The sequence below is a fragment of the Glandiceps talaboti genome, chromosome 6 (assembly GCF_964340395.1).
Source record: "Glandiceps talaboti chromosome 6, keGlaTala1.1, whole genome shotgun sequence".
NCBI classification, from domain to species: Eukaryota; Metazoa; Hemichordata; class Enteropneusta; family Spengelidae; genus Glandiceps; species Glandiceps talaboti.
Window position 1 is genome coordinate 18,383,371 of NC_135554.1, and position 14,100 is coordinate 18,397,470.

At 35.1% G+C, this 14,100-nt stretch overlaps 1 protein-coding gene across 1 annotated transcript in view; it reads left to right on the top strand.

Moving 5' to 3' along the window:
- The first annotated feature begins 474 nt into the window (after positions 1–474).
- Positions 475–14,100, top strand: part of LOC144436150 (proteasome adapter and scaffold protein ECM29-like) — a 38,925-nt gene continuing 25,299 nt past the window's right edge. The window contains exons 1-23 of the mRNA XM_078124851.1: positions 475–500; positions 1,527–1,657; positions 1,907–1,996; positions 2,293–2,319; positions 2,864–2,982; positions 3,350–3,505; positions 3,847–4,066; positions 4,522–4,661; positions 5,122–5,200; positions 5,450–5,569; positions 6,168–6,332; positions 6,728–6,777; positions 6,997–7,063; positions 7,362–7,484; positions 7,826–7,929; positions 8,208–8,334; positions 8,483–8,563; positions 9,479–9,769; positions 10,745–10,876; positions 11,557–11,725; positions 12,140–12,378; positions 12,919–13,020; positions 13,775–13,984. Of these exons, the coding sequence (XP_077980977.1) occupies positions 479–500; positions 1,527–1,657; positions 1,907–1,996; positions 2,293–2,319; positions 2,864–2,982; positions 3,350–3,505; positions 3,847–4,066; positions 4,522–4,661; positions 5,122–5,200; positions 5,450–5,569; positions 6,168–6,332; positions 6,728–6,777; positions 6,997–7,063; positions 7,362–7,484; positions 7,826–7,929; positions 8,208–8,334; positions 8,483–8,563; positions 9,479–9,769; positions 10,745–10,876; positions 11,557–11,725; positions 12,140–12,378; positions 12,919–13,020; positions 13,775–13,984 (2,964 nt within the window). The 5' untranslated portion in view covers positions 475–478. The remainder of the gene's footprint in view (positions 501–1,526; positions 1,658–1,906; positions 1,997–2,292; positions 2,320–2,863; positions 2,983–3,349; positions 3,506–3,846; positions 4,067–4,521; positions 4,662–5,121; positions 5,201–5,449; positions 5,570–6,167; positions 6,333–6,727; positions 6,778–6,996; positions 7,064–7,361; positions 7,485–7,825; positions 7,930–8,207; positions 8,335–8,482; positions 8,564–9,478; positions 9,770–10,744; positions 10,877–11,556; positions 11,726–12,139; positions 12,379–12,918; positions 13,021–13,774; positions 13,985–14,100) is intronic.

The following is a 14,100-nucleotide window of genomic DNA, read 5'->3' on the forward strand; positions in this document are numbered from 1 at the left end:
ATCTCAGCTGTGTTGTCACATGAACGGTACAGTAGACACTGAACAAAACATTATTCACGCACAGTACTTTGGTTTATTCCCAATATCTATAAAATATTCGGATTTTTTATTTACATGTTAAAGTTTTATTGAAAAATAATTAAATTATATATAAATGATAAACATGTCATATTTTGAATGCTTTGATTTAAAAAAAAATGTTTAGTACTATTTGAAAACAAGGGCTAGAATTTTACGCTTTAGTATTGTATAGTTCAAAACTCGTAAACTGTGCATTCGTCAGTTCATTTCCATTACCTGTAGATTATTGTATAATAATATCACTAGAAATTATCAAAATGTATATATATAAGATAATGATAGCTATTTAAATATTTTACGTACTTTATTACGTATATTTAATTGAAAAAGTTATGTTTATTATACGAATGTACAGTCTAATTATTCGATATTACTATTTTGGTGTGAGCTAGCTAACATGGCTGCGCAGGACGAATTGGGTGAGTGACCGAACTTGTCTACATTTTTTGACGGACTACGAAAGAGATGATTTTAATCAATAAAGAATTAATGACTTAGTTTTAGTGTGTATCCATAAATAAATATTTTCTGTCGAGTGAATTATGTCATAAGTAGATATTCAACAGAATACTGTTGCCGGTGTTCGATGACACGTTTGATTCAGAATCATGCACAGTGAAGTGAGCAAGAACATGTATTATTTGTGCATGTCACGATGTGTACGTCATTTCATAAGACATTTTTAACATACCTACACACACCATACATTAACGTTGGTCAGAAATAATGTTTCTAGCAACGTCTTATATTTACATTTATATTTACATAAATATTATATCATCATATGATAATTTCTCTTGTTGCAAATCATTAATTTTAGTGAGAAAACTTGTGTAACTTCAGTTTGTAAGGAGAAGAGTGTGTCTTCTTAACATTTTCTGTAGCACTGTTTCAAATGCATATTTAGTGTAGTTTACGTTTTTTCAATGCTAAAACAATTCCCAGTTTCACTGCCAAATTTGTTAATGCATCCGTTAAGATATGAATACATCACGTCATAGGATACAATGATACGGCTCATACATTTGATGTCTATGGTGAAGTGAAATTCCTTCAGTCTTCAAGTTCAACTCAACTTTATTAGCTAACGCATATAATGAATGGTTAAATAAAATGGTCAAAAGAGAAGAATTGGATAATTTGAAGTACTTTTCTTTTTTGTTATTGATTTTAAACAAAGATGTGAGGAAAAATAGCTGGACTGACAGTATATAGTCAAGGTCACATGTATATCAATCAGTGTAATGTCAATGGATTAAAAAATAAAAGCCACCTGTAAAAGTGATTCAAATTATACATTATTTTCCCGCAATTTTTGTTGTGCAAGTTATTCAAGTATATCTACATTGTATTTTTCAGTGGCATCTAAACTTTGAGTTGTACCCTTGCTCCCAAAATATCTATATTGTTTTATATTCAATTTATGTATTGTTTCTCGCTTTCAGAATTATTGGAGAGAGTCTTTCTGCGAGTTGGATCAGCAGAAACAGATGAACAACTGCAAAATGTGGTATCTAAATTTTTGGCTCCAGTGCTACTCAAGCTATCCAGCCAGCAGGAGGGGGTACGGAAAAAGGTAAGAACAATGTCATAGATCTGTGTGTTATGAATCTGACATTTCTGACAGTGTTGTTATCTTTGGAATAACAAAATTAAGATCTAAGTTACATACAACATTGAAAGAAAATGGAGGAATGTAATTGCAGCTTCAGCATTATCACTTCAGTTTTCTCCCTGGAAAATGATTAATAGAATTTAGAAATTATATATTTTTTTGTTGAGAATGAGATCTATGATGTTATGACTTTGTACCACTTTCTTGCAGGTGATGGAACTTCTTGTACATATAAACAAGAGAATCAAGAGCCGTCCTAAGATACAGTTACCTGTAGAACCTCTACTGCTACAGTATCAGGTAAATTATTTGTACATGTACCATCAAAGTCTCTCACTCTGTCTTAACACACACACACACACACATACACACACACACACACACACACACACACACACACACACACACACACACACACACACACAACCATTGTAATTTAATGTTAAATGTAATAATTAAGGCTTTGACTGACAAGGAAAGGAATTCAAGGTCCTCGGACTTGAGATATTATATAGAGAATCTCTGTATGAGTTATCTAAATTGATGCATCCTCTAATTATGTGTATTCTGATTAACAAATATTTCTTTTTTTGTAGGATCCAGCTGCAGTAACATTTGTTACCGTAAGTTGATAAATTACAATTTTTGTGATAATTGGAATATGATACATGAGAATGTGTATCTTCTATGTATTATTAGAACATGAAAATCTAACAGTAAGATTTCATTCATGAAATACTTTCAGAGAAATATAGTAGTAAGGTAAAAATATTAATTTTTAGAGTATTGGTTTATTAGTTTTAAAAATGAAGGACGAAAATGCAGTATTTTCAAAAGAAAATAGCTAGAAAAACACTGAAGAGCAGAGAAAGTATGCAGTTCGTATCCTTCTGGTATCTACCATCTTTATCACAAGGGTTTGTAGTCTAACGTACGACATGACATGCTGTACCACCCTATCAGTCAGCACTCAGTGATTTAAGAAGCCTGATAGGTGACCAAAACTTGCCAAGCAGAATATTTTTGTTCAAACAAATATATGGTGTACATGCTTCTTGGGGCCTGGATAGATAGGTACTACCAGTTAATGCTTGAGCTGTATTGTGTGAAAAAGTTAAAAATGTTCATTTGGTAAGTAACATTTGAATGTGATATTTTCTATTTCAGAATTTTTCAATTTTGTACATCAAGATGGGTTATCCAAGAATGTCGACAGAGAAACAAGCAGCACTGGCACCAACATTGATTCAGTGTATTGAAGGTAAACCAGGTGCACAACAAGACAGGTGAGATATGGTCATTCTGCCACTGACATCATTCATATTTTATTACATCATAGACCCTCCCTACAATGTGGTGGAGGGTCTGTGATTACTTGCACCAAAAGATAAAATCAGAGCAAAGCAAAAAGACTACAAATTTCACCTAGCTACACTTCGAAAGTCATGGTAACTAAAATTTGAAGATAAATCTCAGACCACCAATTTGGTGGGCTGACACTACATGTACATCAATACATGTAGCAACTTTGGATATGGTGTTTAAAACTATAATTTATATAATTTAGTGATAGGATACCTTGTGAATTTAGTATGTTTAATAAAACTAAGCAATAAACTGTAAGTAATACCACCATCGTTATTCTTTTGATAGTTTGATGCAGTTGTTAATCCCAGCCCTTAGTAATTACAAGTACCCACCAGATGCTGACAGGAGAAGAGTTATGTTTGGACTGAGTGAGAAACCCAAGACAGCCAGATTACTGTTAGCTTTCATGTTGGACTATCTACTTCTACCATATACATTTGGGTAAGTGTAATATCCAATGATGTAGGCAAGTTATTTCTTAAAAACAATAGAACTCATTGAATGACCATTGAGATTTTGGTCTATGATGGTCTATTTGTCATCTTCAGATTGACTTGGCTAATTACAGCAGACCAGTGTAAACTAAAAGTAGATAGCATAAAAGTTATTGTGAAGAGGATCGTTGATTGTGATTAATCACATGATTTACAAAGGTTGTAACACACAAGCAGTAACATAATTAATGTTGTGCCTTATTTTGTATAAGTATATGAGGAATGTCTATCATTCAAAGCCAATGTAAAAAGTGTTATGAACTGTTACTATTAAATCCTCCATTACAGAACTACTAGCCAAGATAGACCTGGTAGTGCTGCACCACCAGGCCCACCTGGAGCCCCTGGAGCCCCTGGAGCTGCAGGCCCATCCGGGAGATCTCGTCCTAGTTCAGCTCCTGCTAATACAGTGGCTGCTGCAGCAGTGAATCCAACACCAGGACTTAGTCAGACTGCTATGAAGAGAGTACTTGGAGAAAATATCCCTGAGCCTGAGCAGATTGAAAGGGTAGGGTCAAGTACAATATACCTGTGATAATCAGTTATGATGCAAAGTTACTTTCATGTTGATATGGTATAGTATAACATCTAGAACACTCACGCCATACTGCTTTTGAAATTTAACTACCCTAACAAAGTTGAAACTGAGGTTTGCAGAGAAGAGGTCAGCTGATATCATGGGAGATCTAAGCTATTTGTGACCACAATGGAAGTATGGCTCATACTAGTTTTATGCAGTATCAAAGAGATTATGAGGGAGTTCTTCTTGCAGTGAATTCTCATGATGGTCATAGAAAGAATTCTCCCAAACCATGATTGTAGAATACTGTCACGTCTGCCAACATCAATATATTGTATGATAACTAAGGAATATTAGAACATAGAGAAGGTTGCATAACTACATTGTACAAATGTCCAGATTGTAAAAGAAATTATTATTTCAATGGTTGCATTTCTGTATAGAACAAAGTTGGTATTCTAAATTTCCTTGGTGCTGATGTCCTACCAGAGGAAGATGTAGTGTGTCATTTGATTGTTGGCAGCTCTGATACTAGACATAGTGTTGCGACTGCTGCTGATTTAGAACTCAAGAAAATGCAAAGGTAATGTTTTGATACAGTACTGATAGGTTGAGGGGATACAGCACTTGTGGGGTGGGAGTGGATACAGTACTGATGGGGTGGGAGTGGATACAGTACTGATGGGTTGGGAGTAGGGATACAGTACTGGTGGAGTGGGGGCTACAGTACTAGATTGGTGGAGTGGGGCACTGGTGTGACCTGATTGGACTATATATACATCTTCAGATAGAGCTCTCCTTCACATGGTGACAGTGCTTGTTCTGCACTTCAACAACAACAAGCAACTATAAATGAAAGTAAACGAAACTTGACCAAAAGAAATCAAGGCATGGTTTTCCAAAAATTTAAAATGTGATCTCAGAATCAACATTCTTTTCATATGTATGCTCATTCCTGGAACTGACAAGTTGACAATAGCCGATATATTGATAGGGACTGACACTTCTCTCCTTAACACTTGTCAATCATTATCTCTTTACAGTGGTATAGATTGGAATGATCCTCTGATTGTCAAAAATATGTATGCAATCTTCCAGGGTACCATCATTGTCAAGGGACAGGTAAGAACAAACACTTGATGTCAAAAAATATATATGCAATCTTCCAGGGTACCATCATTGTCAAGGGACAGGTAAGCTTTATGTACTAATTAAAAATTAATAAAGTTTGATATTTTCTTGTTGTTCACAAGAACACATGAAACCTAGATAATACCATTTGTCTATATCAGTATTTTTATGAATAGTGTGTATTGCATTATCAATAAAGAAAACTAAAATATTGGGATGTTTTCTCATTTTTCTACATAGAAAACACAAGTGAAACCTGAAGAGAGGAGAACACCAGCCAGTACCAGAATCAGAATGAAGTTGTTTCCATTTCTTTTGAGATCCAAAGAGGCATGTGAACAGTTCCCATCCTGTATCCAGGTATGTGTTCAGTAGAGATTCTAAGTTGTGTTTTGAGATGACCACTATAAATATCTTTACAATGCAAAACAGGATAGAGGAATGTCATATACATGTTACACACCTCGTAAATCAATGTTAGGCAACTCTGGTGAGATGAGTAGCTATGGAATGCCATGATGCACACAATAAGGTAAATATGTGAATGGTTTGTGCAACACAAACAGAAATGTGATCCAAATTTGGAATGATTTGGGTAGCAGACATGTTATGTATTTGTTGATACAAAGAAAGTTGTGATCTCATGATGGTATAATTCAGTCGACATTTGAATTATTTGTCATTAATGTGTCTTTACCCCTATGACATATGAATGCTGGTGTACTCAGTATTTGCAGTCATGTTTGCAATGCTTAGTGGTTGTACTTTCACTCACTACACTCATGAGAGTGTAGCAGAAAACATTGCAAGCATGAGTGCAAATGCCTTGAGTACCCGCACTGGTACTCACATGGCATGGGGTTCTGTTGTTATCACATTATGTTTATCCAAAACAGAAAAACTGTAAAAATCGCAATCATGCAATTTCCTTTACAAGAAATGATCATTTCTTTTTCAGATTGTGTTTGACTGTTTATTTGGTAACAATACCAATCCTAAACTGAAAGTGAATGCTGTACAGTTTGTTCATCATCTGTGTCTCAGCTGCAGTGATACCAAGATAACTCCAATGGGACCTGTACTTATGTCAGGAATGATGAAACTCATTGCAGAGGCAAAAGATGTAAGTTGCTTCTATGGTAACTAGAAAGTAATACTATAGAACCCATGCTTATCTTCATACATAAATTGCATCACCTGAGGGCACTTTTTCATCTCAATGCCATCTTTTTAAATGGAAAGACTCCCAAGTATACAAAAACGAGTTTTAATTACTAATCAGTGTGCCCTCTAAGCTAATTTGACACGCCATTGACGCACACAATATCTAGTGACTCTCCAAATTTGGTGTTCCCCTACCTCTTACTATGTCTCACAAGAAATGTCAGTTTTTATCATTTTGAACCAAAACAGCAAAATTAGAGGGCACACTGTTACTAATATGTTACTATTAGATTAGGCAATTTGAAAAAGTGTCTGTTTTTCTTTCATTATATCACTATGATCTGTTAATTTCAGAGCAACCAATTGAAGGGACTTGCCTATGTTGCTGTTGGTAAAATTGCAAGGTGAGGAGTAATCTTATATATTTTCTAACTCTTTTCATCAATACAGCTTGGCTTTAGATGTACCATATGGTAGAACTCTGGCTAAATGGGAAAAAAAATTAAGGCATTATTTTGAAGAAAAAGGAGTTTATCATTTGTGGCAAAACTGAAGTCATTGCAAAATAAAAGAGGTTCATTAATTTACAATGTCATCTATATGTTGTTGTTGTTGTTTTTTAGGAGAGTTCCTAGTCTAGTAACCAAGGATATAGGAATGATACAGATCTTCTTTGATGCAATGTGTAAGGTAAGGGCAACCAAATATTTGAATTTTTTTTTGTATATAGCCTTGCAATAACCTATTTCCATTGTGTATACATGTAGGTATTATTTAAGAAAACTGAATTTTAAAAATATTATTAACTAGTGTTTTGACCCATATACCTTACTTTTAACCCCAATCCTGCCACAGCCATCACCTTTTAGTTTATTTGAATTTGAGGGCTAAACTTATCTTTACCGTGTCAGACCTACTGTTTTGTATGTAAAGTTTGTTTTTATATTTATGTAATTAAATGAAAATTATGTTACATTAATTATATCAGGAAGACAAGGAAACCCGATTACATGTTCAGGAATCTCTCTCTATGATGGCACCAGCATTGAAGAACTTAGAGGGACCTAATGTAAAGCTGATGGAAGAACTTGTTATGAGTAATATAGAAAATGTAAGTTGAGTACCTAGCTTACTGGGGACAAGCATGACCAGCATGACATCATAATAAACCCAGAATGCCACACTGGAGTCTACCATCATTTTATTGTCAAATATTTCAAATGTTGTGCTTTCCATAAGATGACATTTTCATGTCACCATAACTGTAGTACCAGTGCTTCTGCCAAACCTAAAAAAAGTTTATTAAAAAAATGATGTATTGTATGAAATATGTTTGTCTGCAACATATGTTCATATTTATAAATTGGATATTACAAGTTGGTTCAGTGGCTCTGTAATCTACATCATGTAGTGTATTGTATATAGTGTTCAATTTCTTTCTTTACTTTGCAGCCAGAGGCACAAGCCAGGGTGATAGCAGTCCAGTATGCTAAAGCTGTATTCCCACCACATCATATCCCATCGAGATATGTGCTGCTACTTGCTACTGGTGACATGTGAGTGACATTCAAATTCTACTAGTGCATACAATAAGTATCATCATGGGCCATTTCTAATGATAAACCTAGACTGCATTCTTGAGATATTTATGACCAAAAATGTTCATCAGCGTGGTAGATTGAATGAATTACAAAGTTATCATATACAAGCAGTTTAGTTTCATAAATAGCACTAAGCTTTTAACCTGTCCCAGTTGACGACTCTCACCAGAATGATAAATATTTATAGTTTGTTAGATTGGAAATTTAACTGGAATTTCTATTTTTGTGTACAGTAAAGAAGACATACATTCTGAAGCTACTAGGGCTTTGAGGAATCCACCCAAAGCAGACAAAGATGGAACTAAGGAATGGAAACCATTTCCTGGTTTTACTGAAGTAGTCAACTACATCAAAGATAAGGTAAATAGGAACTTTATATTGTGGACACTGTAATCTATTTTTTTCAAAAATTTGATGATGCTGAATCTTTCAGGCTAATCTTGATGGTATGAATTATGAAAGATGTCCATATAATTTGTGTGTTTATGTATATTTGTTATTTCAACAGGCAACCCAGCGAGTGAAAGGACCTGCCAGACATGTCATTGGAACTACTAATTTGGCATTTAAACCAGAAACTTTCAATGAGGTAGGACAGTGTGTTGTTACATTGGTACACGAGGTTCAATCTTAGTTATTAAGGAAACAAAATGTAGAACTCGGCTTCGGGTCACTTTCAGTTTAAGATGACATGCTCACGTTGGAAGTTTATGGATTTGAACTGAGCACTCAGAGAGAAGCCCTACTGAGACTATAATTAAACCATAGACAGTGGAGGGGGGGGGGGGCCTTGGTTTGTTTGACATCATTCTCTGTGTCCTCCTCGTTCTTAACATATTCATCGTCGTAATTTTCGTCACAACTGTCTTCAAATTCTGATAAATCAGAAAAATTGATGTCGGCAAACTCTTTGTACGTGTTACTGTCAGCCATGATGAAATGACACTTCTCGCAAATATAACATCACTCAAAATGCGAGAATTGAGCCTCATTTACATAGTATCGTTACTGTTAACACGAGGAAGCGTGATATTATGCTAAACCGTCAGTTGAGGATCGTTGAGTTAATCTTGTTCCCGATGATATGATTAAAAAGGTGATAATATATTCCAGACAACCCTGCTTGAAAGGAAAATACTGGCTTTCCTGTCCTTCTCCCCTCCACTGTCTATGATTAAACCAACATCTATTCAATAGCTTATCACTGTTATATCAATGTGTCACGACAATAATTTTAGTTGGTGTCTATCTTTGGAAACTGAAGCATCCATCACCAGAGTAATGTAAGAGTGAACAATTCATCATTGTGAACACTGTTTTTTTTTTCTCCCCACACGAAAAATCATGTATGACATATCTTTCAGTCTGTTGCAGAACTTGACAATATGCTTTGCTTAAAATTAGGCACAATACTACCTATTACTGAGTTAGATTTAAAAAAATAAGTTTATTACCACAAAAATATTTATTCTGTATTCTCTGTTTTCCCATCCTAATCCTATAGGTATTACTATACATGAGAATGTGTTTGGCACATGCAGCTGGACTACCACTTGACTCTGATCTGAGTGAACCAAGCATAGAGCAAGCACCAACCATTAGTGTATATGTCAACCAACTATTGAAAGCTGGTAAAGACCCATCTAAAGGACCAATACAGACATATGTTGACATGGCTAGACAGTTGTTATCTGCCTCACCTAGTCATACAGCTACATACTGTCTACTGGAGATCCTATCTGTGGCTTCTAGCAAGCTGGCTGTACAGTTTACAGATTTACTGGAATGGATCAAGGTATGGTTTGAGAGTGCTAAAGTTAATGTTGAAACTGAACAAATTGATTCAAAACAGGTTTTTTTTATAATTAATATTTATATTCTGATATTTTCATTTTGTATCTGGTAAAACCTGTACTAGCTGTAATTGAAATGTTATGTTTTTGATCAGACAACCAACAATATAATATAATATATTCACTGAAAATTGTTAAAATATCAATAATTTGACATTTCAAATGTTAATTAAGGTTGTCAATTGTCTCCCTTAGTGGTACAGCAACATATATAAATCATGATTAGCTTGGCATTGCTGATTTGTGGGGGTTGACCCCAAAAGTATTGCAATTTGATGGGATTTATTGTTCCATATTATGTGTACAACAAATGCACACAGTTATATTAATGCCCAGGTAATTCAATACTGTTCAGGGTGTTAAAATATTATGAGAAGGTCATTATATATAACAAAATAGTTTTAAAAAATGTTCCAGTTACAGCTAGTGCTACTTGAAATAAACAATCCATTTCAATTCATGTTCCTTAGAGTCTTATCAGATAACACCACTCAATTCACTTTTAATCATACTGCCATACTGACAAATAATCTAATGTCAAAAAAGAACCACTTGTTAGTGTTTGGTTCTGTGTGATTTCAAAAATAAATTGATGTACATGAGATACTAAGTAACCCCCACCGACCCCACCCCTTCATTTCAAGACTGTCATCCATCATTCATTCATTCAGCAGTAAGAGGACTGTTATCAGAAGAGTGACATGGGTAACAAGTGCTATCACATCACAGCCATAGCTTGCAAGTGGTGCTAAAATGCAAAATCCATGAATATGCAAATGAATTGATAAATATGTAAATGAGATGACACACTTTTTTCAGTGAATGCACAAATCTGAGTATTACCTTTGAAGTGTGTGAAACTGTGATGTGTTGAGGTTCTGCATCTTACGTTATTCTTTTATTGCTGTCTTCTCCAGGGTTTGATGTGTTCTTCCCGTGAAGAGATGAGAGAGAGTGCATCTCAAGTGTTTGCTGTGGTGGCATGTACACTGGATTATAGTCAACTACTGAGTGTTGTCAAACAACTGACAAAGAATATCAAAGACCAGGTATGCATTGTTATCTATTCTAATTAACGGTAAAATACAGGTTTTCATTTTGTCAGCGCAAAACTTTATTTATTTATCCCCCACTAGAAATCCTAATAACATGTTAGTTTTTATATAGCACTTTACTGTACTGTGCTCAAGGCACTGTGCAATTATAACCCCTGGCATGGACCCATAATACCACAATGGTCATTACACTTACTATACTCCCCAGAGAGCATGCAATCCATTGCAGCCTCTGTAAGTGCATATGTTATAAGCATTCCTATTGCACATCTATCCTAACAGGTACCTAATAGGGAACTTGCAATCCAGACTGAGCATGCTCAGATGCAAAGGACTATGGGATTATATGTGGTTGTCGTAATACCTAATCTGGAGCTACTGATAAAACAAACCCCCCACAATGGTCAGGTTAACTATGAATTGATTATTTGTGGTAACAAACAATGTATCAACATTGTTTACAATACTAATTGATTAGTATTTATTATCACATTTCCCATGATGCAACATTCAACATGGCGGGTTTGCAAGTTCCCTATTATACAGTTGGGTTGACTAGGGTACAATTGTGGTTCAAACTTTGCCCAAAGACTTTCGGTAGCTGACAATGCTGATGTTCAAGCCTATCTTTTGTATGTTTTAAACAATAGTGTATGATTTCACCATATATACAGAGACTGGAAACTCAGCATGGATCTCTACTAGCATTAGGGTACTTGATTGGTAGATACCTGTACAAGAAAAAATCTGATGTCACAGTACAAGATATGGAGACTGATCTAGATGAAACTGTTGTATCTGAACAGTTGAATGAATGCATTGCTGATGCTGTCAGAGTCATTGGTAAATTGAGGTTCATCATCGTTTTGCACACACTGAAATAGTGACACATATACATATGTACAAACGTACTCATACACATACATATACATATGTACAAACGTACTCATACACATACATATACATATGTACAAATGTACTCATACACATACATATGTACAAACATATACACATACAAGTTCACAATGAAAGATTCTGATGTGGTAGGAAAATTTGACACATCAATTTTGTAAAGTTAAGAGATAAAAATCATAGTATTACCATATTTGAATGTTATTTTTCACCAAGCCTTAATGATAAATGAAAACCAAACAAACATGTTTTTTGTATCTGTGATTAGAGATTTTCATTACCAGTAGTATCTATGAAGCGAGAGTCCATCAACATCCATTCTAAAATTTTGCTATTTGTTATTAGTTGGCATGATGGATGACTCCCATGCTATGCTGAACGGTGGAGCCTGTCTGGCTATTGGTGAAATCAGTAGGAATGGAGAACTACCCTTGGAAGATGGACAAACAGAAAGTGCTGAACCAAGCAGTGATGGAAATGATAAGAAGAGATACAAACAAGATGGAGGAGATAAGGGATGTACTAAACTACTGGTTGTTGATAAACTGGCTGCCAAGATCTCATCATCCAAGGAGGCCAATAAGGTGAGTTATAGGAATCAGCTGAGATTAGACTTGCAACATTGTTACCATATACATGAAGTAATATTGTGAACATGCAAACTAATTACTTCAATGGCTTGACCCATTCATGTGCCTTTTTGATGAGAGAGAGAGAGAGAGAGAGAGAGAGAGAGAGAGAGAGAGAGAGATAGAGAGAGAGAAAGAGAGAGAGAGAGAAGAGAGGGGGGGGGGGGTAAGGGTTAGCAGAACACCAATTTGTGGTGTATTACAAGAAATGGCTGTGTGTCAGTGATACGTCAAATTGGCGTAAAGGGCATACTGTTGATTATTACATATGTGCCAAAGATTACTTGCACAGGTGCACACAAATACTAATGGTATCTTCACTACAGTGTAATTTGAGAACATTATTGCATCTATCAATATATTCTTCTGTATCCTATACAGAATTTTATAGATTAGAGCTTAGTTCTTCTGTATGTACCGATATCTGATTATTGGTGAAATAGAAACTTTTCTAGCAAGTATAAAATTAGTTCTTCTGTATGTATCTGTTTACAGGTAAAAGAGAAAGCGTGTTTAGCTCTAGGATACTTACCAGTGGGTACTCCTCAATTTCCACATACCAGAAGAGTCATCCAAGGTTTATTAGATTCTACTAAGGTAAGAAATGAAAACTGATTTACATGTGCTGTGTGTTAAACTACAGAAGCTACAAGTGTTCACTTTTTTAGCTCGCTCTTTTCTATTACAAATTTGGTCAGAAATTTCTTCCAAGTCCTGTTGTAGGACCCTTTACAGTTGAAACTTTACAAATCTGGTCTTGACCGACAACAAACTGTTGTTACAGTAGTATTTCATAGTATATTTTGGATAAATGGTGATTCATATTTATTTTGCTATCATCTAGGAATTTTAGATTATCCAGTGGTGTGAACAATTTATCACCATGCACATAGAAATTATGCTGTTTCAGATTTTAAGGAAAAGTCTAGTCTGACTTATTTCTACATTTAGGACACTTTCCCTAAATGCAAAAAGTGTCAAGACAAAAAAGAGAGATTGTGATAGATGTAATGTTGTCATCAGAGGTGTTCCCACAAACCCTTGCATGAAGGCCTCGAAATGATTGAATACATGCCAAGTGTAGTAGAGCTTCTTTTCAAGATTTCAAAACTGAGTCCTATAATTATATGTAAGTTGATAGCCATACCAGTAATGAATAAAAGTGTGCTAATGGCAGAAATAAGCCTGACTGGACTTTTTCCTTTAATTTTTAGTGTGAACCTGTATTTAAGATTTGTAAATTTGAATCTGTTCACCTCAGAAAAGTATATGTACATGTATGTATTCTTGATTTGGCTTGACGGACCCAATCTAATATAAATTCTGTGTCTATCGCTTTCTCTAACACCAGGAAAAACAAGTTAATCTACACTTTTCGGTTGGAGAAGCATTAAACAATGCAGCGTTGGGTTCCAAGTCATCAGCTGGCAGAGACTTGTGGACTGAAGAGGAGAAACCATTTACTGTGGATGAAAATGACTCCAACCCTGATGAAATGGAATGGTTGCTAGACACCATTCTAACTAAGTATGTGACAAACCAGGTACCTCATGTCAGACAGGTAGGTTGATGGTGAACTGTGATTTGCATGTGTTTGGTGTATAAACAAGAATATTTTGAGTTCTTTGTCTTTTATTAGAAGTGGTTCAATCCTTCTCATGTACTTTGCTTAATAAC